General features: G+C 54.6%; 1 protein-coding gene across 2 annotated transcripts in view; it reads left to right on the forward strand.

Moving 5' to 3' along the window:
• The window catches only part of FIGNL2 (fidgetin like 2), a 68,890-nt gene extending 44,392 nt beyond the window's left edge, over positions 1 to 24,498 (forward strand). For both annotated transcript variants that reach the window (XM_058433742.1, XM_032144102.2), the window contains one exon: positions 22,341 to 24,498. In XM_058433742.1, coding sequence (XP_058289725.1) covers positions 22,341 to 24,307 — 1,967 coding nt within the window. In that variant the 3' untranslated portion in view covers positions 24,308 to 24,498. The remainder of the gene's footprint in view (positions 1 to 22,340) is intronic.
• The last annotated feature ends 418 nt before the right edge of the window (positions 24,499 to 24,916 follow it).

The following is a 24,916-nucleotide window of genomic DNA, read 5'->3' on the forward strand; positions in this document are numbered from 1 at the left end:
ACTTCATCTGTTTGGGTTTCAATTTCATCATTTCTAAAATGGGGATAAGAACCTCATATAATGGTGATGTGGCCCTGGTTTCAAATAGTCTGCCCCTTTGATTCTGAAGCCTACCTTGGGGACCCGCTTAGTGACTCAGGGCCCAGGGACTCCAGAGAACGACCTTCTGGCATAGGAGTGAGGATGGGGAAAGGATATGTGTGTATGAAAGTCCTGGCCCACAGCAGTGCTTGCCCAGGCCCATCTTAAAAAAAAAAAATTGCAGAGGTGGCGGTCTCACTATGTTGCCCAGGCTGATCTTGAACTCCTGGCTTCAAGCGATCCTCCCATCTTGGCCTCCCAAAGGACTGAGATTATAGGTGTGAGCCATTGCCACCAGCCTTCCAGGCCATATTTGACGCCGCCTCCAACATGGAGTCAGGGCAGAGAGAGGGTGGGCAGGTGGATGGGAGGAGAGGCAGCATTGATGCCTGCAGGAATCTGGAAGGTAGCAGCATACCTTCCTCTGTCCCCTCTCACTGCCAGGGCAGACTCAGGCCACATGGTCCCCAGCCCAGTGTTGTGATTAATCAGGGATGGATGTGAAGATGTGACAAACAGCCTGCATTGACTCTTTTTTTTTTTTTTTTTTTTTTGAGATTGAGTCTCTTCTGTCACCCAGGCTGCAGTGCAGTGGCATGATCTTTGCTCACTGCAACCACCACCTCCTGGGTTCAAGCAATTCTCATGCCTCAGCCTCCTGAGTAACTGGGACTACAGGTGCATGCCACCATGCCCAGCTAATGTTTTTTTTTTGTGTGTGTATTTTTAGTAGAGATGGGGTTTTGCCATGTTGGCCAGGCTGGTCTCAAACTCCTAACCTCAAGTGATCTGCCCACCTCAGCCTCCCAAAGTGTTGGGATTACAGACATGAGCCGTGAGACTTCACTTACTATTAACAAACCTGTGTTGAGCACCTACGCACTGTGTCCAGTACTGTGCAAGGCTCTGGGTGAATCTCAGCTGCTCCCGCGGGTGCCCAGCCAGGACTGGCCTTCCTGGGCCTCCCCACACATGCAGTGGACACCTATGGACCAGGCTCTGAGCTGGGGCTTTTATGCTTTGGCTTCCTTAACCACCTGCAGCCTCCCACACGGCCAGGGAGAGCCCAAGGGTGGCCCCCAGCTTTGGTGTTGCTTTGCCACAAGTGCCTAGCATGTATTATGGCTGTGAGGCCTTGAATATTTTATCCAGGCAGCTATTCATCCAGCAACCATTATTTTCTGATGTGGTGCCACCTTCAAGGAGCTCACAAGATGTTGGGGACCAGCGAAGAGGCAAAGGGACAGTCTATGCTTTTAGGACCACTGTCCCTGCATTCTCTAAGCAGAAGGAAGCCACAGAGGGCATGTGAGCTGGGGAATGGCAGCCTCTGGGCTATGGCGAGGGTACAGGACAGGTTTCAGAGGCTGTAAGGGGGAGGACCAGCCTCTGACAGCAGGGGCTCGCCTCAGAGGAGTCCTCAGCAGATTGCCTTTTCCTGGGGGAGGCTGTGTTGGTGGGCATTAGAAGCAAAGTGAGACAAGGGCCACTGCTTGGGGAGGGTCCACCTGCAGCCGACTGCCCTATTTGACCCTTGGATGCTTAAGAATCTGGAGGTGTTTGTTCTTTCCAGGCCAGTGGGGAAAGAAAACTGGTAGGATTTAGGTTATACTTGAAAAAGGATCCCGCTTCCCCAGCCCTCATATCATGCGGCTCCCTCCCCACCCAGCCTGTCTGTTGGCTTCTGCTGGAGCAAAGGGGCTCCCTGGGAACTCTCTGGACACCAGGAGAAACTGCACCTTCCTCCTTGCTCTCTGGAGAGACAGCATTTCATCAGTGGCCGGGTCCTTGCTCCTCTAGGAAGGGGCTTCCTTTCCAGGCACACTGTGTCCGGCATGGGCTGGCCATTCTTGTACCATCGTCTTCCATACTGTGGCCCTCTTCAGGCCTAAGTTTTGGGGACTGAGCCCCTTGTTGAGAAAAAAGGAGCTGCCTAAAATGGGGAAGGCAGCTGGGAGGCTGAGGTAGGAGGAGGTCAGGAGTCCATTCTGGGACTTGTTGAGTTTGTAGAGATCGTTAGATATCAGAGAAGAACTGTGGAGAGGACGGGAGAGCCCTTCCACCTACCGGGCAGTGCCCCTCCCGGGAAAGGCATTCTCTGGTGCTGAGTGCCTCCTCTGATGGGGACCCAGCACTTCTAGAGATGGCTCACGTGTTCTCAGATGGGGCCAAGTCCTTCTGTGAAGCCAAAAATCTTTCATGGAGGATTTGCTTCTTTTGAGGAAAAGGGGAGGAGGGACTGTGCAGAGCTGCAGGGGCCGCCACAGTGGGTCGTGCAGAGATCTGGTCCTCGGGAGCCTTTCTCCTCCCCACTCCTCTGAGCGCAGTCTCAGGCTTGCCATCCTTTCTGATATCTCTCTGCAGAGTCTGGCTGAGACCCTAACCAGAGCCCTGGGTCCTAGCCTTGAGGCCAGCGCCTCTCAGCCTGGGCAAGGATTTATTTGGTTCCAGGAGAACAAGTTTGAGATACGCTAAGCTCCGGGGTTGATGGCTAAGTGTGGGAGGGGGTTCAAGAAAGGAGGGCTGGGGGAGCAGGGGAGGTTGAGGAAGAGTGTGGGAATCAACTGCTCCCTCGGTTTTCTCAGCTGTTCGATGGGAACACCACCACCTGCTGTGGCAGGCAGAGAAGTATCTGGAGCAAGACTGCTGGGGGTGGCATCTGTCCCAGCTTGGTGACTTAGACAAGTTAATCGAGCCTCAGTTTCCTCATCTGCAACATGGGAATAACGTCCTCGCTCAGATTAAATGAACTGATGCGTGTGAAGCACTCAGGGCCGGACTTGGCTTGTGTTGAGAATCCCATACGGGAGCAGGCAGACGGGAGCTGCTGTGGTTTTCCTAGCACCCTCCCCCAGTATCTTTTTCCCTCTGTGTCCCTGTGGCCCTGCAGGTGTGGGGGGCCACCCCCTTGAGGACAGCCCTGCCCACTCACACCCAGGTGGACCGGCCAGGCTGCATAGCTGGAGTTACTCGGCTCAGCCCCCCCAGGGCTGGGAAGAGGGCAGGAGGGGCTGAGGCAGTTGCTGGGGACTCCTGGGTAGGCTGCCTGGGCCTGTTTCCTTGCCTTTGGTAAGGCCTGGCCCTGTGGGGGCATGTCTCTCTCCCACCCCCATGCATGGGAAGGGGCCATATTTGGGGCCAGGGCATGCAAGCTCACCCAGACTTTAAAGCTTAAGCCGTTCGGAGGCCACATGCCACCCAAACAGACTCAAGTCAACCTTGGATCCTAAAGCTGGCTGCGGGGAGGGCAAGTGTGGGGCCCTCCAGGAGACTCTAGGCTCTTGGGCTGAGCCTTGTGGTCCATGACCCCGAGCAGTTCCTGCAGATAACTGTATTCCAATGTTTTTGTTTTTGTTTGAGATGGAGTTTTGCTCTGTTGCCCAGGCTGCAGTACAATGGTGTGATCTTGGCTCACTGCAACCTCTGCCTCCTGGGTTCAAGCAATTCTCCTGCCTCAGCCTCCCAAGTAGCTGGGATTACAGGCATGCGCCACCACACCCGGCTAATTTTGTATTTTTAGTAGAGACGGGGTTTCACCATGTTGGCGAGGCTGGTCTTGAACTCCTGACCTCAGGTGATCCACCCACCTCAGCCTCCCAAAGTGCTGGGATTACAGGTGTGAACCACCGTGCCCAGCCAATGTTATTAATTCCCTTCGTAGTCCCATGTATTTTTCCTTTATGCATTGAGAAAGTATTTTTGAGAACAGGTCATAGGTTTTCCAGACTGTGAAAGGGGCCTAAGGCTGAAAGTGGTGAAGAGCTCTGGCCTCACCCTCCATCTCACGCCCATGCAGGGCCAAGTCCCAAGCAAAGAGGAGCCCCAGATGCAGACCCAAGAGGAGACAGGCACTGGAAGGACCTCACCAGCCCCAGATCACAGGGGCACCCCAAGTGGACAGAGGACAGTCCACGGCGGCCTCCACTGAGCACCTGCACCCTCCCCGCCGTGCCCGCTCACTGAGTGCACAGGTGCGAGGCTGCGTTGTGTGCTAGAAACAGAGCCTCAGGGAGGGGAACTGACTCCAGACAGGGCAAAGCGCAGAGTCAACTGCAAATCCCTGTTCCTCAATGAAAAAGCAAGTCATCTTTTAAAAAAATAATTGCTGACAAAAAGTCATGACTATCATTAAAAAGTCCAGGTCATCCTCGTTCCCAGTGGCCCTGCTCTTTCTACCACTGTGTGTCAGGGAATATTTTCTGAGGGAGGGGACTTTGGGAAGGAGCAGGTCAGGGTAGAGAGAGAGCTGCAGAAAGGGCTAGAGAGCTACTTGCACCAGGGCTCACAGACAGGGGCTAGCTGAGCAGCGGAGGGAATGGGAACCTAGTTAACAAGTGATGTCACCTCTACATTGGGCATTGGAGTGGAAGGGCAGAAGTGCCCGGAACATGCTTTGGGGCACCATAGAGGGAGACAGGAACAGCCTCAGAGAGAATGGGCTGATGTGACTGGAGGAGCTGGAAGCGGCCTGAAGCTGGAAGGAAGGACAGACTCATCCACCTCTGGTGCCAGGCTGAAGGGTTTAGCATCGTCTCCGTGTTTGGTAGGAGGCTGATTCTGTTTTAGACAGAAAGACCACCCTAGCAGCCATATAGAAGAAGGATTAGGAAAGCAGAGAACAGAGGCAGAGTTCAGAGGTGGGGCCAGCTGTGGTGGGGAACATGAGAGCTGTGGGTTGTTTTAGAGAGAGAGTGTTAACCTGACTTCATGGCCAGCTAGATGAGTGGAGGCCGGAGAGACAGACACAGGGCTCCCAGGTTTCCAGCCTAGCTGAAGAGATGGAATCAGGGGAGAGGAGGTGGAGATGTTTTCCTTGGGCATGTTAAGTCTGAGGTCTCTGTGGACCCTCCCAGAGGGTTCTAAGATTCTCACCTAGATTCTTACATCTCCTGTTAAGATTCCCGGGGACAGTGAAGAATGTGGCTCAAGATCAACTTATGTCTGGGCACACTGGGCTGTCAAGAGGGACCTGAAGCAGGAGCATGAGACTTGCCTGGCAGTTTCTAAGTGGCAGAGGGTGGGCTGGGGGGGTCATGGGAGGGCCCTGGTGCTCCTCCCTCTATTAGCAGAGGAGAGGCTGGTGACAGATGTCCCAGGACACAGGTCAGAGCAGCCAGAGGTCAGGCGAGGACATCCTGGGAAGCTGTGGTTTGGGACTGCATTTTCAGCGATGGTCAGCTGGTCAGGGCAGGACAGGGAACGCACTCCTGCAAGGCAGGGCTCTTCTGGGGCCCCGCAGGCAGCTCTAGGATTGCGTTTTCTTTTTGGAGTCTTCTGTCAAACCAGTCGGGTCCTTCTGGGCCTGGAGAGCAGCCCCCTACCTCTTTCCCAGGCCGCTGTACCTAGCCAGTCTCTAGGAGCGAGTTGGAGCCTGCCCTGGGTCCTGCACAGGTGGCCCCTCCAGCCAGTCAGGGAAGTTCCACCTCTCCTTCACTGCCCTCAGGCCAGCCTGGGAGGGGGATGCTGCCTCTCCACCCCCCATTTCACAATGAAGGAAACAGATCAAGACATTGTCCCACATCTCAGAGGCTGACTCTGAAGCCAGTGCTCACTCCCTGCAATGCCTGAGTCATGGGAGGGGGGAAGGGCTTGTTGGACTGGGCTCAGAGACCCCTGCAAGCCATGCAGTCTTTCAGGTTGCCCTTCAGACACCTGCCTTACCCAGGTTACTAATGGGTCCAGGCTCTATTGGGGTGGGGTACCTGGAGCAGCCAGTGAAGTGGAGAAAGCGGAGAAGGGAAGGAGTGTGTCTCACCGTAGAGCAGGCTCACGCCACAATCCTCCCAGCAGCCTGCTGAGGGGACTGAATGAGACAGTGGAGATCCAGCCCCTAGCCCAGTGCGCAGTGGCCTCTGGGAAGCACAGAGACAGGGCAGCCCTTACTCCTTTCTTCCCCCAGGGCCCAGGAGCTGACGTCCATCTCTGACCTGCTCCATCATCCCTCATGTGTAGTGAGAAGTAGGATGTGGTGTGGTGGGCAATTCCCAGCCCCAAAGACTCGCTTTCCCCGGCCTCCACGAACACTTCTAGTGGCCCATGCAGCTCACTTCGAGCAACTGGAAGGAGAAGGAGAATCAGCCTTGCTAATCTTCCCAGAGGTGTGACTGGCTGACAGCCTGGAGCCTCCCAGAGGTTCCATTTGGCTTAAAAGAGAATCCTTGTTAACCAAAATGGTGTTCTCTTGGTGAAATTGCAGGCAGCCTAACCAAGGGGAGCAAACACCTAGACAAGAGGGAGACACGCTGTGTTTTCTTTGGCGGCAGGGACTAGGGTAATAACAAGGCTGTTTCTCTCTACCTGCTGCCTCCCAGAAGATGGGCTGGGGACAGAGCACCAGCCTGGAGCCCCTTGTGTTCCTGGATATTGCCTAGCTTTGGGGTGAGATGAGACAGTGGAAGGAAGGTGGTCTGAGCATCCCAGGGCAGCTTCTGGCGGAGGGTCCAGAGAAAATGTGGAGGTGCTGTTGGGAAGAAGAGGGCGGGGAGGAGAGGAGAGCTGGAAAAGTGATTAGCAGCTCTGATGAGATTGGAGTCAGGCCTGGCGGCCCCAGGGCAACACAAGAGAAAAAAGGGGCTGTTATTCACAGAGGGTGAACAAAGATGGCTGCCTGACTGAGGCAGCCCCCCAGCCCATGCCAAGGCAGCCAGGTCACAGGGGGTACCGGCAGGCCCCATGCCCTTGGCATGGATGCCTCTCATGGGGATTGGGAATGGGACTGAGTCTGCAGGGAAAACATCGGGAGCCTGCATCCTATGTCCAGTTCCCAGCTCCCCCGGACCTTCTTTGAGAGCAGAGGAGGCCCAGGAGCCACCCCCAACCTCCTGGGGTAGTAGATGGGCTGTTTGATCAGTGAGTGTGTAAATTGGGATTTTATGGATCGCTTATTCACGGCTGGAGCTGGGGCCCCCAAATTCCTCTGTGCCCCAGAATGCTTAATCTAGTCTTGAGCTTCCCCCTGAGAGGCAGACGGGAGGAGAGCTCCCCACAGGCCCCCACCCCTCCTGCTGTGTCCCCTCCCAAGGCCCCAGGCTTTGTCAGTTGCAGGTTGAGTGGTTCAAATGTGCTAATACACTCCCTGGGGGCCACCGGACAGTGGGACTTACTCCTCAGTGCTGTGATTGGCCAGAGAGACCACAGGAGGGGGGTTTCTGGCAGCAGCTGGGAGTGTGTGTGTCTGTGCACCCACCCGCCAGCTTGTGCGCCTGTGTGAGGGGAGGAGGGGGCTGGAGGTGTCCACCCTGCTCAGACCACTGGGCAGAGACAAAGGACCTTCATCTAGCCTGAGACCAGGATTAAGCCCACCAGCCATGTCCCTACCTGGTCAAGCTGGTTGGGAAGTCCACTGCCCACCTCTACATCCTCCTATTACATTGTGACATGGTGGGGGCTTATTCAATGTGTGTTGAATGGATGGATGGATGAGTGACCACAAGAGTGACTGCATTTCTAACTGGGGTGTGTCTGCTGGAATAATCCGGCACCAACAGATTCCTCCATCTCCCCTTAGGATTCTCAAGTATCCGACCCCCACCGAGACTCACTTTAGCCCAGGCCTGACCAGACATCAAGGCTGGACATGAGAGACTGGCCAGGCCTCGGGGGACACAGCTGTGACCCCCAGACTGTGTTACCACTTGAGAGTGCTTTCACTGTGGTCACATTTCTCCCTCTCTGCTGGCCCCCATCTGTCCTTGGGATTGGATGAGGATGAGGATGGTGGGTGGGGTGGGGGAGGGGTGTTGAGCAGCTGATGGGGGAGGGCAGCGTGGCCCAAAGGCCAGATGACAAACTGCCCTGTCCTACCTTCCTCTCCTCCTCCTCGGCCTGTCCCTCCTCTCCTGAGGCAGGGCAGACAGGCGGGGCTGGGGCAGAGGGAGTTGACTCAGCTAGCCCATCCTCCCTCCCCTGGTTCTAGGGAAAGCTCCAGTCCAGGGTAGCTGTAAAACTGCCTGGGAATCCTAGGAAAAGAAGCCTGCAGGGTGAGGTGGCTCACTCCTGTAATCCCAGCACTTTGGGAGGCTGAGGTGGGTGGATCACCTGAGGTCAGGAGTTCGAGACCAGCATGGCCAACATGGTGAAACCCTGTCTATACTAAAAATACAACAATTAGCCAGGTATGGCGGTGCATGCCTGTAATCCCAGCTACTCAGGAGGCTGAGGCAGGAGAATCAATCACTTGAACCCAGGAGGTGGAGGTTGCAGTAAACGGAGATCATGCCACTGCACTCCAGCCTGGGTGATAAGAATGAAACTCTGTCTCAAAAAAAAAAAAAAAAGAAGGCGAAATCCGAAGGAAGTCCTGAAGACCTTAAGAAGAGAGACTTCTGTAGTCCCAGCTACTCGGGAGGCTGAGGCAGGAGAATGGCGTGAACCCGGGAGGCGGAGCTTGCAATGAGCCGAGATTGCGCCACTGCACTCCAGCCTGGGCGACAGAGCGAGACTCCGTCTCAAAAAAAAAAAAAAAAAAAGAAGTGAGACTCCATGGAAGTTCAAGATAGAGCAGCTCCGTCCGATAGAACTTTCTGTGGTGATGGAAAGGTTCTGTGTCTGTGATGTCTACTGTAGTGGCCACTTCCACATATGGCTGTTGAACATTTGGAATGTGGCTAGTACCACTGAGGAAGTAAAATTTTTATTTTATTAAATTTTAATGACTGCAAATTTAAATAGTTACATGGGGCTAGTGGCTGTCATTGGACAGTACAGGATTAGAGGCTGTGTTCAGGGCTGAAGCAAAGTCCTTGGGTGCAAGTGCCAATTCTGCCCCTTTTTGGCTGGTGGCCTTGGACAGGACTCTTCCCGTCACACTGTATTCCTTCCCCAGGTTGCTGGGCTGCCTCGAAGGGAAATGCAGTGTGGGCCATCTGCAGTTAGAGAGTCATCTGTTCCTTTGGGTGACTGGGCTGCCCTCAAGAGGTCCTGGATCACAGAGGAGATAAACATTCAGGGACAGCATGGCAGTCACAGTGGGAAAGAAGTGGCTGCAGGGAGCTCTAGACTTTGAGGCATCTAAAGAACTTCCTTGGGAGTCAGTCCAAGAAGTCTTCCTGGAAGAGGGGGCGGTGGGGGAGGGTTGGGCAGGAGCTGAGCCAGGGGATGGGTGGGAGGCTGTGCCTGAGAGCTTGGCCCTGGAGATCTGCTTATTTTGAGCTTGAAATGAGGACCCTGTGCTTTGAGGCACCTTGGAGAGCCTCACTGCCTCTAGGCTGGGGTAGGCAGTTGCTGACACATGGGCTGAGTCCCACTTCCCCTCTTACGGCTTGTATGACCTTGGGAGAATCTCTTTCCACACTTGCGTCTCCATTTCCTCTTCTATAAAATGGGAAGAATAATGCCTATCTGGCAGGGACGTTGTGAGGACGAAAACGATGGATAACTATGAAAGTTCTTTGCAAAAACTAGAAGGCTGGGTGAAAGGGAAGGTTCATTCCTCAGGGGTGCTGGGGCCCTGGCCTGGCCTCTCAGAACAGCAACAGATGGTCACAGCTTGGCTGTGGTCCTGACCGCGGACACAGGCAGGGATTTCTGTGCTGTCCCCTCCCGCCAGCGTGTGCACGCACAGAACCCAGATGGGGGCCGCTTGGCCAGCTTCTCCCAGGCCAACCTCCTGCTGTTTGGCATTTGACATATGAGGAGACCAGAGCCAGAGCACACCCCTCACCACACCTCCCACCCCAGAGAGGAGCCAGACTGGCGGGGCGGCCTCTGCACCTCCAGGAAGCAGGATCCCGAGGCCCTGATCTCTTTACCATGTGTCCAGAGGCCTTTGATGGGAATTCCAGCACCCCTTTTGTCCTCTCCCACAGAGGCCTGATGGGGTGGGGGGTAACAGAAGGAGAGAGATTTAAAGACAAGAAGGCCCTGTGGAGTCTCTGGGTGGCTGAGATAGGTGCCTTTGGGGGCTGGACACTTTCCTCTGGTGTTCACAGACACAAATGCCCCTTCTGGACTCCCCTCCCCTATCCATTCCTGAGGTGATTCCCTGGCTTCACCCCTTGCCACCCTCACCATCACAAGTGGACTCAAATTTAGTCACCCTGATTGCTTTCTTTATTTGGACACAGATGCCATTTCAAGCCTCTGGGCTCATCCATCCATCCATCCATCCATCCATCCATCCACCCGTCTGTCTATTCATCCATCCATCCGTCTGTCCATCTGTCCATCCATCCATCCATCCGTCCATCCATCCGTCTGTCCATCCATCCATCATACATCCGTAGATCCATCCATCTGTTTCAAAAGTCGCCACCACTCAAGTCTGCTTATTCATTCATCCATCCATCCATCCATCCATCCATCCATCTGTCTGTCTGTTCATTCATCCATCCATCCATCCATCCGTCCATCCATCCGTCTGTCCATCCATCCATCCATCCGTCTGTCTGTTCATTCATCCATCCATCCATCTGTCTGTCCATCCATCCATCCATCCATCCGTCTGTCCATCCATCCATCCATCCGTCTGTCCATCCATCCATCCATCTGTCCATCCATCCATCCATCCGTCTGCCCATCTGTCCATCCATCCATCCATCCATCCGTCTGTCCATCCATCCATCCATCCATCTGTCCATCCATCCATCCATCCGTCTGCCCATCTGTCCATCCGTCCATCCATCCGTCTGTCCATCCATCCATCCATCTGTCCATTTGTCTGTTCATTCATCCATCCATCTATCCATCCATCCATCTATCCATCCATCCATCCATCCATCCGTCTGTCCATCCATCCTGTAGTCTATTTAGAACTTACTCCGTGCCAGGCACTGCCCTAGGTGCTTGGGATATAACAGTGAACAAAACAAAGTCCCTGCTCTCATGAACTTTCTAGTGGGTACGCAGACAATAAAGCAACAAATAGGATTGTCCCCTTCAACCTGTTGTTCCATAATCTGATGGATGAGTGTTACAGGGAACATCAGGTTGAAGGGGACAGTGTCTGCCGAGGCAACAGCTAAGCAGAGACTTGATGCTAGGAAGGGTGCGAGCCCAGGGAAGGTGTGCTCCAGACAGGGCAGAGGCAGGGGCGCTGAGGTGGGAGGCAGCTTGGTGGGAGGAGCTGCGAGGAGGCCAGGGTGTGGAAGGGAGGGAGGAGGGGCGGTGGCAGCACGTGAGGCCGAGAGGTAATGGAAGCAGACCATGAGGACCCTGCATGCCAATGAGAGGACTTTGGCTTTTATTCCGAGTGAGATGGGAGCCACCGGAAGCTTTTGGTGGAAGAATGACTTATGGAACATGCTTTCAAGAGTTGCACTGGCGCCGGGCGCGGTGGCTCACGCTTGTAATCCCAGCACTTTGGGAGGCCGAGGCGGGCGGATCACGAGGTCAGGAGATCGAGACCACGGTGAAACCCCGTCTCTACTAAAAATACAAAAAAATTAGCCGGGCGTGGTGGCGGGCGCCTGTAGTCCCAGCTACTCGGAGAGGCTGAGGCAGGAGAATGGCGTGAACCCAGGAGGCGGAGCTTGCAGTGAGCCGAGACTGCGCCACTGCACTCCAGCCTGGGCGACAGAGCGAGACTCCGTCTCAAAAAAAAAAAAAAAAAAAGAGTTGCACTGGCAACTGTGTTAAGAGAGGACGATGTGGAAAAGGGGAGGTGAGACGGAAGTGAGGCCGGGCACGGTGGCTCACGCCTGGAATCCCAGCCCTTTGGAGGCCAAGGAAGGAGGATTGCTTGAGCCCAGGAGCTCAAGATCAGCCTGGACAACACAGTGAGACCCCCATCTCTATAAAAAAATTTTAAAAATTAGCTAGGTGCAGTGGCTCACCACGCCTGTGGTCCCAACTACTTGGGAGACTGAGGTAGGAAGACTGCTTGAGCCCGGGAGGTCGAGGCTGCAGTGAGCTGTGATCACGCCACTGCACTCCAGTCTGGGCAGCAAAGTGAGACCCTGTCTCAAAAAACAAAACAAAACAAAACAAAAAAAGAGAGAGAGGCTGCTGCTGTCATCCAGGTGACAGCGTCCCTGGAGGTGGTGAGAAGTGATTGAAGAATCTGATCTGCTGTTCTGAAGAGTGAAAGAGAAGTTAAGGATGACCGCAAGGTTTCTGGCCTGAGCAACTAGAAAGGATGCAGCTGCCATTTCCTGCAATGGGGAAGACTGAGGGAGGGCTAGGTTGCGGATGTGGGAGCCCGGAGTTTCACTTTTGGGCATGTTGATTATGCCAATTAAATATTCCAGTGGAGATGTCAGGAAGAAGGTTGAATAAAGTGCGGAGTGCAGGGGAGAAATCTCAGCTGGAGAACTATGTTTAGGAAACATCAATACACAGGTGATGGTCAAAGCTAGGAGATGGGATGGGATCATGCAGGGAATTACTATGGAGAGGGAAAAGAAGGCTGCAGGACTGAGCCCTAGGTCCGCAGGGTTTAGAAGGGAGTGGGTGATTGGAGGACAGCAAAGAGGCTGTGGAGGGGAGGGCAGCAGGGTCCAGGAGAGCGCAGGGCCCTGGTTTTGCAAGAGGAGGGCAGAGCATCAGATTCAGCTGTGTGGTTATGAGGCAAAGGTAGTGGAGTGTTGGGGGTAAATGCCTGCTTGGAAGGGGTTCAAGAGGGAATGGAAGGACAGGAATCAGAAATAGTAGCATAGAAAAGGTAAAAGCAAGCAAAGAGAGACAGAATGTAGCTGAAGGGCGATTCAGGAACTATTTTGGGGCCGGGCACAGTGGCACACGCCTGTAATCACGGCACTTTGGGAGACTAAGGCAGGTGGATCACCTGAGGTCAGGAGTTCAAGACCAGCCTGGCCAACATAGAAAAACCCTGTCTCTACTAAAAATGCCAAAATTAGCTGGGCGCGGTGGTGGGCACCTGTAATCCCAGCTACTCAGGAGGCTGAGGCAGGAGAATTGCTTAAATCCAGGAGGCAGAGGTTGCAGTGAGCCGAGATCGTGACACTGCATTCCAGCCTGGGCATCAGAGCAAAACTCTGTCTCAAAATAAATAAATAAAATAAAATAAAAAATTAGCTAGGTGTGGTGGCATGTGCCTGCAGTCCCAGCTGCTCAAGAGACTGAGGTGGGAGGAATGCTTGAGCCTGGGAGGTGGAGGCTGCAGTGAGCTATGGGGACACTACTGCACTGTAGCCTGGGCAACAGAGCAAGACCTTGTCTCAAAAATGTATATATATTTTGGGCTTTTTTTCCTAAAACGGGAACTATAACAGCATATTTGCGAGCTGATGGGAGTGACCCAGCAGAGAGGGAAATGGATCAGGCAGGAGAAGGGGGAACTGAGGGAACAGTGTCTTTGTTGAAAGAGGGTGGGATCAGTGCACAAGGGGGAGACTTCAGGCAGCTCACCCGTCCTCTGTTCATCCTTTGTTCTATCCCCTCTCCCGCCAAGGAGTGAGCTTAGGGACAGGGAAGGAGAGCGTTCGGCTCTCATGCCCCGCTCAGGGATGTGCTCCCTGCCTTGTATCTTTGCCTTTCCACAGCCTGTGGAAGTGGGAGGAGATCTGCTTTCAGGTCCCAACTTGGCCTCCAGAGGATTGTGTGACCTGGAGCCAGCCACATCTGTCTGGGACTGTTTTATCTGCAAATAATACCTGTTTAACTGGGGCGCTGTGAGGAGTGGGTGCCAGTGCTCCCTGCTCAGCTCTGCACTTTCCTTGTTTTCTCCTGGAGCCTCCGAGCTGGGACCTGCTGTCCCCTCCATGTCCCAGTGCTCTCCATGACTGCTGCAAAATGAATTCCTGACTCCCCAGCGAAAAGCGCCTCAGCTGTCTCTGAACCTCCAGCATTCTTTCTTTTCCTATTTTTTCTTTTTTAGCTATATGACCTTATTTTTTTAAAAATCTATCAACTATATTTATTCCTGTAATTCTCCATTTGCACAGCAAATCAACAGTTGTCTCTGCTTTAAGGGTAATACAGGCTGGGTTTGGTGCTCATGGGATTACATGCCTGTCATCCCAGCACTTTGGGAGGCTGAGAGAGGTGGGCTGCCTGAGCCCCGGAGTTTGAGGCCAACCTGAACAACGTGGTGGAACTGTCTGTACAAAAACAAACAAACAAACAAACAAACAAACAAACAAACAAACAAACACACAAACATTAGCCAGGCTCGGTGGCATGTACCTGGCACCTGTGGTCCCAACTACTAAGGAGGCTGAGGTGGGAGGATCGCTTGAGCCTGGGAAGTTGAGGCTGTGGTGAGCTGTGATCACGCCACTGCACTCCAGCCTGGGCAACAGAGTGAGACTTTGTCTCAAAAATAAAAGAGGGTAGGCCGGGCGCGGTGGCTCATGCCTGTAATCCCAACACTTTGGGAGGCCAACGCGGGCGAATCATGAGGTCAGGAGTTTGAGACCAGCCTGGCCAACATGGTGAAACCCCATCTCTACTAAAAATACAGAAAATTAGCTGGGTATAGTGGTGGGCACCTGTAATCCCAGCTACTCAGGAGGCTGAGGCAGGAGAATCGCTTGAACTCAGGAGGGGGAGGTTGCAGTAAGCCGAGATCGCACCACTGCACTCCAGCCCATGCGACAGTGTGAGACTTCGTCTCAAAAAAAAAAAAAAAGGGTAATTTGATATTTTTATTTTAAAATTTCTTTTTTTTTTAATAAAAATGGGTATACTTATGGTATACAAAATGATGTTTCGAAATATGTACCCATTGTGGAATGGCTAAATTGAGCTAATTAACATATGCATTCCCTCACATAGTTATTTGTGGTGAGAACACCTAAAATGTACTCTCAGTAATTTTCTTTTTCTTCTTTCTTTTTTTCTTTTCTTTTTTTTTTTTTTTTTTTTGAGATGGAGTCTGGCTCTGTTGCCCAGGCTGGAGTGCGGTGGCACAATCTCGGCTCACTGTAACCTCCGCCTTCCGGGTTCAAGCGATTCTCCTGCCTCAACCTCTCAAGCAGCTGGGATTACAGGCACCAGCCACTACACCCGGCTAATTTTTGTATTTTTAGTAGAGACAGGGTTTCTCCATGTTGGCCAGGCTGGTCTCGAACTCCCGACCTCAGGTGATCCGCCTCCCTCAGCCTCCCAAAGTGCCAGGATTACAGGCATGAGCCACCGCACCAGGCCTACTCTCAGTAATCTTCAAGTATACAATACACTTTTATTAACTCTAGTCACCATATTGAACAATAGATCTCTTGAACTTATTCCTCCTGAAATTTTGTCTTTTGACCAACCCTCTCTCTTTTTCCTTCCTTCCTCCCTCCCATTCTCTTTCCTTCCTTCCTTCTTTTTCCCTCTCTTCCCTTCCCTCCCTCCTTTCTGAGGAAACACTTTTGTTTTCTCTTCCCTGTTAGCTGATCAAGTCTGCAGGCATGGGTCCCAATGTGGTCCGGTTTGCCTCTCAAGCTGGGAGTCATAGCTGGCACACAGTGGCTGGCACACTGAAGGTATCATGGAAGGAAGAATCATGCAGCCACCCCATGGCATCCTCTAGCTCATCCCTAAACATGTGTTGAGCCCTACTCATGCTAGGCCCCTTGCCAGCTCTAGGGCAGCCCCCAGGCAGGTTTTGAAGGCTATTCTCTGGCCCAGAACTGGGGGAAGAGGTTCCTGTATGGTAGGTGCCAGGGCTGTGGCAGATGACCAGTCTTCCAGAGTCCCCTTGTTACCCCTCCCTCTCCTCTCCTCTTGCAGTAACTGGGGGGTTGGCATGAGGGAGAGGGCCTAGAGGAGGGGGCACAGTCCTGTTCAAGCTCTGCCAGGCAGCCAGAGACCCCCTGGGGCACCCGTTGTAAGCAGTAGACAAAAAGCCTGGGACAAAAGGCCTGTGGGAGCCTTGGTGAATAGATTAATGAGATTTCCATAAGGGAGGCCGACAATGGGATTCTCCCTTCCAGCCTCTTTGTTCCAGGCTAAGATAATGGAGCTCAGAGGAGGCTTGCCTAGAGGCATGGCCCCTTCTCCACACCGGCCTGGAGCCAACTCACAGCTGCCCCTTCTTGCCTACCCTGCCCCCAGCCCAGTTTGGTCCAATCCCTTCCCTCCCCTATGGGTGACAGAATCCAGAATCAGAGAATTTCTGGAAGATCCGGAAGGAATCTTAGGGGTCTCTTTCGGGGGTTCGAGGAGGGTGTTGATGCTGTGTTGTTGGGGTTTCTTCCTACCTCACCCTGTACAAAATTTATTTCAGTGTTTCTAATGAGAAAGGAAGGTTAGAGGTCCACCGATCTAAACCAACGGTCTCAATGGACAGATGAAGAAAGTGGAGCTTAGTGAGGTTCAGTGTCTTGGCCATGATCACAGAGTGACAGCTCAGGGCATTTGCTGCCCCAGGAAGCCAGGATGGGCTGGGGGGATACCTACTGCCTGCATCGGGCCCTGTGCATGGAGAGCCTGTGGTCCTCAGGGATGGGAGAGGCACCCACAGGACCCAAGGGCAGCAGGACCACGGGGGAGATCGGTGCCTGAGTGTTCTGGCCAGCTGTGAAGGCTGAATCATCTCTCATGAAACTTGTAAGACTTCCTAAAAATGAGGGGAGAGGTTTTAGGAATGACTTGACTCTTCCATCCAGTAATTCTCTCCGTAACGATTGATTGATTGCCTGTGAGTGTGAAGGACTGCGTCCTGTGGATAGAGTCAAGCGGGGTTCCAGCTTCCTATGTGCACAGCAGCACTTCACCTTCAAGGTCTGCAGAGAAAGAGCTGCCTCAGGAACAAGACCTTGCTCCCCAAACCAGGCAGTTTGAGAGAGAGAGTGTTTTCTCCACAGAGTCCCAGCTACCACCTGGGAAAGCCACAAAACCCAAATAAGGAACTGTGTGCCCAGCCCAGGGGTGTGTCTGGTTATCTGATGGCCCTTCACAGGGAAAGACAGGCTCTACTTGGGCGTTTTACCGGGAGGGGACACAAATTCTCCTGCCTGCTCTGAAGGGTAAATACACAGCACTTGGGGAGCACAGCCACTGTTTCCACAGGCCCAGGAAGTGAGTGTTGGTGAGTGTAGGTGTGCAGTGTGGAACGACTCAGGCTCTTCTCTGGCTGTAAGAGCAAAGGGCTGGGCCAGAGAGCCCTTGCAGGCAAGTGGTTCAGGGCTGGGCTTTGAGTCCTGTCTCTACTCTGTAATAGCCATGTGACCCTGAAGATGTGTTCATCTCTGTACCTCAGTCTCCTCCTCTGGGGAGGCGATGGGGATGACAGTAACAGTATTGATCTCAGAGCTGGCACGAGGGCTGCATTAGAGATGAAAAACATAGAACAGGCGCTGGTTCTGTATGCAGTGCTTGGGTTTTAGGGAAATGGCGTCAGCTACTGGCTCGTCATATTATTACTGGAAGGAACCTCTTTTCACAGAACATTCACCAAGTTTCCCCAGCCCCAAGGAGAAGTTACTTGTTTAGTGTCACTCAGCAAGGTTGGGGCACTGCTTGGGTCCTGAATTTGTAATTTGTGCCCCACACTGGACTGTGTCCATTATATACATTATCTTTAAATCCTCACCGCCACTCAGCATGACATACGTTATGCCCTTTAACAAATGGAGAAATTGGCTGGGTGCAGTGGCTCAGGCCTATAATCCCAGCATTTTGGGAGGCTGAGGCAGACAGATCACTTGAGGCCAGGAGTTTGAGACCTGTCTGGCCAACATGACAAAACCCTGTCTCTACTTAAAAAAAAAATATACAAATAGAAATGGGGAAATTGAGGTTCACTGAGGTCAGGCAACCTGCCCAGGGTCACACAGTGTGTGTTTGGGCCTGGATTCAAATTAGGTCTCTGGGATTCAAAGCCTAACTTTCCCCCATGTCCTCAGGGCCTTTCATCACCTCCGGCATCACTGATCATTGGAGTGTGACTTGTGAACCTGGACAGAAGACAGGCGGTCCCCGTCTTGGGGAGATCCTTCCTGAGGCTCCTGCGGGAGGCAAACTGGCAGCAGGCCCAGGGTCTGTGTGTCAGAGCAAGAGGGCTGTAACTGGCCTGGGGGTGGGGGCAGGGAGACAGCATTTTTCCCCTATAGCGGGCTAGGGGAGGAAGGCAAGGCCTGGCAGGCCTGGGTCTGTTAGGAAGCATCTAAGTGAGATCGCACTTTAAACATGTGCGTGCCAGGCACGGGCATGAACATATGCACATGTGCCTGCAGCTGCGCACATCTGTACACATCCCTGGTGGTGTGCATGTGCATGCTGGTGTGTATTCAGACTCACGTGGGGCATTGTTCTGAGCCTGTGTGCAGGTAAGGCAATCTCACCCACTCTTCTCAAACTTCTGCCCTCTTCCTGCCCTTAGGTTGGGGCTGGTCCTTTGGCAGCTGAGTTCTTTCTCTTGGAAGGGGTCAAAGGAAAATGTAGTGCTATGGAACTAAGTTTAGCAGAAGTTGCTGACCTGGTGCCCTGCTTCCCGGTTAGATTTTTTTTTTTTTTTTGAGATGGAGTTTCGCTCTTGTCGCCCAGGCTGGAGTGCAATGGTGCAATCTCAGCTCACTGCAACCTCCACCTCCCAGGTTCAAGATATTCTCCTGCCTCAGCCTCCCAAGTAGCTGGGATTACAGGTGCCTGCCACCACGCCTGGCTACTTTTTTTTTTTTTGTATTTTTAGTAGAGAGGGGTTTCACCACGTTGGCTAGGCTGGCCTTGAAATCCCGATCTCAGGTGATCCACCCGCCTCAGCCTCACAAAGTGCTGGGATTACAGGCGTGAGCCACTGTGCCCGGCCCCTGGTTAGATTATTGAAAGGATCTCTAGTAGATGCCATGTCACTGCATGTAGACAATGATGCCTTAAAGAAGGATGAAGAAGGGAAAAAGGGATGAGCTGGTAGCTAGTGGGGAACCCAGGGTCAAGAGAGGTCATTTTGAGGATGAGAATTAATCAAGCTAACTGGGGTGGGGGGGAGGGCGGAACCTAGGAGGGATAATTGATGGGGCCGAGGACTGGGGTGGATGGACCCTGAGGCCTTCTGGGTGCAAGATGGATACAGATGTAGATAAAGGTAGAAAGAGGGCCAGAGGTAAGGGAGCTTTGCCCAATGACTTCATTTTTTGCCCTGGCTAAAATGGGAGGAAATTTACCTGGAGTGGAAGGGCCAGGTAATGAAGGGCCAAATGAAGATGGAGAATAGAGATCAGTTGGTCTAGATAAGAGTGTCATGGACAAGGTCCCCTCTCTGGAAAGGCGAGAGGGGCTGAGCCGTGGAGTAGAGGAGACATTGTGGGTATGAAGCTGGGAGGATGGGGTGGAGGATTGGAGGTGGCTTACTGGAGTCCACAGTTTCCAGGGTGGAGCAGTTCTCAGTGATGGCCAGGGCCAGAGGATCTTCGTCGGTGGGTGGAGGTTTCAGTAAGGATTGCTGAAGGCCAGGCCAGGGGCTGGTGAGAGGGAGCCTGGCCCAAAATTCTGGGGGATGAGGGACATCACTGACAGCTTTAGGAGCACACGGGCTGGCGGTGGGGAAGGAGATGTGTGTGGACAAGTCCAGATCTGAGCCTTCTTCATTTACTGTGTCTGTGCCCTTGGTGGGGAGGGTGTCACTCTTTTTCCCCAGCTTGTCCAGTTTAATATGTTCAGGGTAAATGCTATCATCAAGGTCAAATCTCTCTTTCCATATTAAGTAAGAAAACAAAGCACAGAAAATAGTAAATAGAAAAAAAAAAAAAACAGATTTGTGGTCTGGGTAGTAACACAATACTTGCATTTGTATAACTTGTTTGTTTGTTTTGAGATGGAGTCTCGCTGTTGTCGCCCAGGCTGGAGTGCAGCGGTGCCATCTCAGGTCACTGTAACCTCCGCCACCCGGGTTCAAGTGGTTCTCCTGCCTCAGCATCCTGAGTAGCTGGGATTACAGGCGCCCGCCACTATGCCCGGCTAATTTTTGTATTTTTAGTACAGACGGGGTTTCACCATGTTGGCCAGGCCGGTCTTGAATTTCTGACCTTAGGTGATCCACCAGCCTCGGCCTCCCAAAGTGTTGGGATTACAGGCATGAGCCACGGAGCCCAGCCAATAACTTTGATGTTACCTCCTAAGACTCTGCAGCCAGAACCATTTGTGATTTTTTATGTTCCAGGAAATTTCCCCCTTTCACACCATGTAATGCCTCTGATCTTTGGAGATCCTTCTCAGCAAGAGCTGGAGGGCTGCATATCTGCCCCCAAGGACCTCGCACTCAGCTGTGTTACTCTGTTCTCCCTCCTGCCCAGTGGCCAGCATCACCTCTCAAATGGGGGTAGGACAACCTCGAGAACTCCACGTACCTTCCTTTTTAAGCTACACTTCTATGGCTCATGCCTTCCCTAGGCCAGTGGGGATGAGAGTAAATAGCTTTATTTTCAAATGTCTTCTCCCATTGATGTCAGGTCACAGCCACATGAAGTAGACAGCATCAACAGGGGTGGGGTGCTGTCAACAAGCTGCTGCTAGGAAGGCCAGCTGTGGAGAACTGAAAAGCCAGCAGGTTATCTTCAGCTTCCTTTTCTACTATATACACCCACATTCAAAGCTCTGGTGACCCAATACTTCTTGGTGTTCTCTATGGACTCGAAGTATATGGATGGTTATGTAGGTTGTGCACAAGCCTTACTTCCAACAGGGCACAATTCACAATTCCAGTGCAGCAGACACTAGATTTATGAGCTTTCCAGAAGGTGGCGGTAAAGTGCCTTGAGGAAGGGAATATGGCACGTGAGCTACCACAGCCCTGGCTTTCTGAAGGCACTGTGCCTTGCACCTTTGAAGGTGCTGTTCTTGTGATCTGGGATGCCCTGCTCACTTTAGCCTGTCTGGTCGACTTGATCCCTCACTTTTCATGGTCCAGCAAAGGCACCACCTCCTTGGGAAGTTGCCCTGAGCCGCAGTACCCTTGGCACATACCTCTATTTTCTCACTTCAGAGGCCATTGTCTACCTACCTGTCTTCTCCACCCGGCTGACCCATTCTATTCATCTTTCAATCTTTCCCCATGCCTAGCAAAACACTTGGGATTTGCTCCATAAAAATCCGTTGAAGAAAGAATACTGAACCTATGAGAATATGTGAACCTGTTAACTTGTCTTATCAAAAGCTTAGCTTTGAGAAATCATCATCGGCATCAACTGTTGCTGGGTGTGCCATGGGCCTCTTAGTCTTTGAGATATTTTATCAGGCTGGCCCACAGGAGCCCTGTGCCCGGGTAGAGCCATTCCCCAAGCCCCAGATCCCCTTACCAGAGTGTTTGGCTCATGCTGGGAGGTGCTAAGGGAGTGTCAGGAACAGTGACAGAACATCTCTGCTGTGTTTACAGCATGGATGGCAAGAAGGACGTTGTTTATTACATCTCACAGGTCTGCTCCCTGAGGACTACGAAAAAAAGTTATATGATCTCTAAGACAGGAACACTTTTGCTTTGAGTAATGGTGTTTTTTTACTTTCCAGTGAGTCTGATGACCTCTCCCTATTTGGCTACTAGGAAGCTCAGAGACAAATTGGTGGTCCACATCCTATGATGTGCATTGTTGTGTATTAACTTTCCCCCATCTTCTCCAGCATATGACCTATTTGTTCTATATATTTTTGTATTGTGGTGAGACCTATTGGGAATAAAGCAGGTGACAGCACCTGCCCCAGGCACACAGCCATTACATGCAGCTGGGTCTGGAATCCAGGTGCTCTGACTTCATCAGGCAGAAGCCAAAACCAAGTGGGAAGGAAACGAATGCTCTGGGTCAGCCACTGAGGTTTCCCATGGATAAGGCAGTGCCACACACGCCAGCATCTCTGACCTCAGGCCCAGAGGGGGCCTTGGAATCTCAGGAAAGGCTGAGGTGAACAGAGCATTTAGGAATAACAAACTTCTGGGTCACTAGGCCAGGGACTCTGGGCAGGCCTCATACATCTCTTTACATAACCCGAGTGCCTCTGTAGTGGCCAGCACACGGTGGGTGACAAACATCTCTTACTGAGCGAGCTTCACTTGAGTTTGACTATTCCGAGGGCTGGGGTGTCTCGCCCACTGTCCGATCCTTCACTAGAAGGCAAGGATCACGTGTCCTACAGAGAACACGGCTGGAGTGGCCAGGACAAAAATAATAACCATTGCCTACCAGGTGAAGTTAGGGCCAACCACATCGTTTCCACACCCCTTTGGGCGCTGAGGAAAACATTTTCAGACAACTTTAATCCTGGGACATAAGAAGTGTATTTGGTGCCTGGAGGGAGCGCCCCAAGAGAGTGGGGCGGTAGGTGGTGGATACCGGAAGCCCAGCCCGTCCAAGCCGCATTACAGGCGGACTGGCCTATGGCTAGCAGTGGCCCACTGGCTCCTCGGTGGCTCAGCCCTCACCAGCCCTCCCGTCTCTTGCCCGCAGCTCTGTCGAAGATGCACTGGACACCGGAACACGCCCAGCCCCTCAACCAGTGGCCAGAGCAGCACCTGGACGTCTCCTCCACCACCCCGTCGCCGGCCCACAAGTTGGAGTTGCCCCCTGGGGGTCGCCAACGCTGCCACTACGCTTGGGCACACGACGACATCTCCGCCCTCACTGCCTCCAACCTCCTAAAGCGCTATGCAGAGAAGTACTCTGGGGTCTTGGACTCTCCCTACGAGCGTCCGGCCCTGGGCGGGTACAGCGACGCCTCCTTCCTCAACGGCGCCAAAGGGGACCCCGAGCCCTGGCCAGGGCCGGAGCCACCCTACCCCTTGGCCTCACTCCACGAAGGCCTCCCAGGAACCAAGTCGGGCGGTGGGGGCGGTTCCGGGGCTCTGGGGGGCTCCCCAGTTTTAGCCGGGAACCTCCCTGAACCCCTCTACGCCGGCAATGCTTGCGGGGGCCCGTCGGCGGCGCCCGACTACGCGGCAGGCTACGGCGGGGGGTACCTGGCGCCGGGTTACTGCGCGCAGACGGGCGCCGCGCTGCCCCCGCCGCCCCCGGCCGCGCTCCTGCAGCCCCCGCCGCCTCCGGGGTACGGGCCCTCCGCGCCGCTGTACAACTATCCCGCAGGGGGCTACGCAGCGCAGCCCGGCTATGGCGCGCTCCCGCCGCCGCCGGGCCCGCCCCCCGCCCCCTACCTGACCCCGGGCCTGCCCGCGCCCACGCCCCTGCCCGCGCCGGCGCCGCCCACCGCCTATGGCTTCCCCACGGCCGCGCCGGGCGCCGAATCCGGGCTGTCGCTGAAGCGCAAGGCCGCCGACGAGGGACCCGAGGGCCGCTACCGCAAGTTCGTGTACGAGCCCGCCAAGGCCCCCGCGGCTGACGGGGCCTCCTACCCCGCCGCGGACAACGGTGAGTGTCGGGGCAACGGGTTCCGGGCCAAGCCGCCGGGAGCCGCGGAGGAGGCGTCGGGCAAGTACGGTGGCGGCGTCCCCCTCAAGGTCCTGGGCTCCCCCGTCTACGGCCCGCAGCTGGAGCCCTTTGAAAAGTTCCCGGAGCGGGCCCCGGCTCCCCGTGGGGGGTTCGCCGTGCCGGAGCCTCCCAAAGGCGTGGACCCCGGGGCCCTGGAGCTGGTGACGAGCAAGATGGTGGACTGCGGGCCCCCAGTGCAGTGGGCGGATGTGGCGGGCCAGGGCGCGCTCAAGGCGGCGCTGGAGGAGGAGCTGGTGTGGCCCCTGCTCAGGCCCCCCGCCTACCCGGGCAGCCTGCGCCCGCCGCGGACCGTCCTGCTCTTTGGGCCGCGGGGCTCGGGCAAAGCGCTGCTGGGCCGCTGCCTCGCCACGCAGCTGGGAGCCACGCTGTTGCGCCTGCGTGGCGCGACCCTGGCTGCGCCCGGCGCCGCCGAGGGCGCGCGCCTTCTCCGGGCCGCCTTCGCGGCCGCGCGCTGCCGCCCCCCCGCGGTACTCCTCATCAGCGAGCTGGACGCGCTGCTTCCCGCCCGGGACGACGGCGCCGCGGCAGGGGGCGCGCTGCAGGTGCCGCTCCTGGCCTGCCTGGACGCGGGCTGCGGCGCGGGGGCTGACGGCGTGCTGGTTGTGGGCACCACCTCGCGGCCCGCGGCTCTGGACGAGGCGACCCGCCGGCGCTTCTCTCTCCGCTTCTACGTGGCGCTGCCCGACAGCCCGGCCCGCGGGCAGATCCTGCAGCGGGCGCTGGCCCAGCAGGGCTGCGCGCTCAGTGAGCGGGAACTGGCGGCGCTGGTGCAGGGCACGCAGGGCTTCTCTGGGGGCGAGCTGGGGCAGCTGTGCCAGCAGGCGGCGGCCGGGGCGGGCCTCCCGGGGCTGCAGCGCCCCCTCTCCTACAAAGACCTGGAGGCGGCGCTGGCCAAGGTGGGCCCTAGGGCCTCTGCCAAGGAACTGGACTCGTTCGTGGAGTGGGACAAAATGTACGGCTCCGGACACTGACAGCGCGCTGGGGAGGCCGCGGGAGCCGGCGTCCCTCCGTCCCCGCCGCCTCCGCGTGGGAGGGATGTCACTGACTAAACCCGGCTGGCAGGAGCCGGAGTGGTGAATGTGGGATCGGGGACAGGAGGGGTCTGCCGGTGGATTTTTTTTTTTTTTTTCGTGGGAAGGAAAATGCTTCTGCCAGGCAGATAGATGCCATATGCGCCGTGGACTCAGGTTTTTCCTATTTATTGTGGACTGGAAGCCACAACGCTTTTGTCTCCTCGCTATCTGAACGGCACCCTCCTTCTCCCTCACTCTCTCCACCCCATTCTCTGCATTCTCTCGGTTTTCTCTCCCTTTTGCTTTGTCGCTGACACCCCTGCCCCCCATGCTGGCCCTGTTTCTCTCCTGCCCGTCCCTCCCCAGCTCTCCATCCCTCACCCTCTGTGCTTCTGTCTCCATCCCTGGCTCTCCAGCGTCCCTGGTCTTTTGGTCCCTGAGCTTTAATGCCTCTCCCTGCCTTCTGTTCTTATTTGGACTGCAGTGGCCCTTTGCAGGAGCTCTGGAGGCCCAGGGGCTGAGGAGGAGGGTTACCCCTCTACCCATCTGAAACCTAGGGTCTAGGGG

Source organism: Hylobates moloch, unplaced genomic scaffold (assembly GCF_009828535.3).
Source record: "Hylobates moloch isolate HMO894 unplaced genomic scaffold, HMol_V3 SCAFFOLD_22, whole genome shotgun sequence".
Classification (NCBI taxonomy): Eukaryota; Metazoa; Chordata; class Mammalia; order Primates; family Hylobatidae; genus Hylobates; species Hylobates moloch.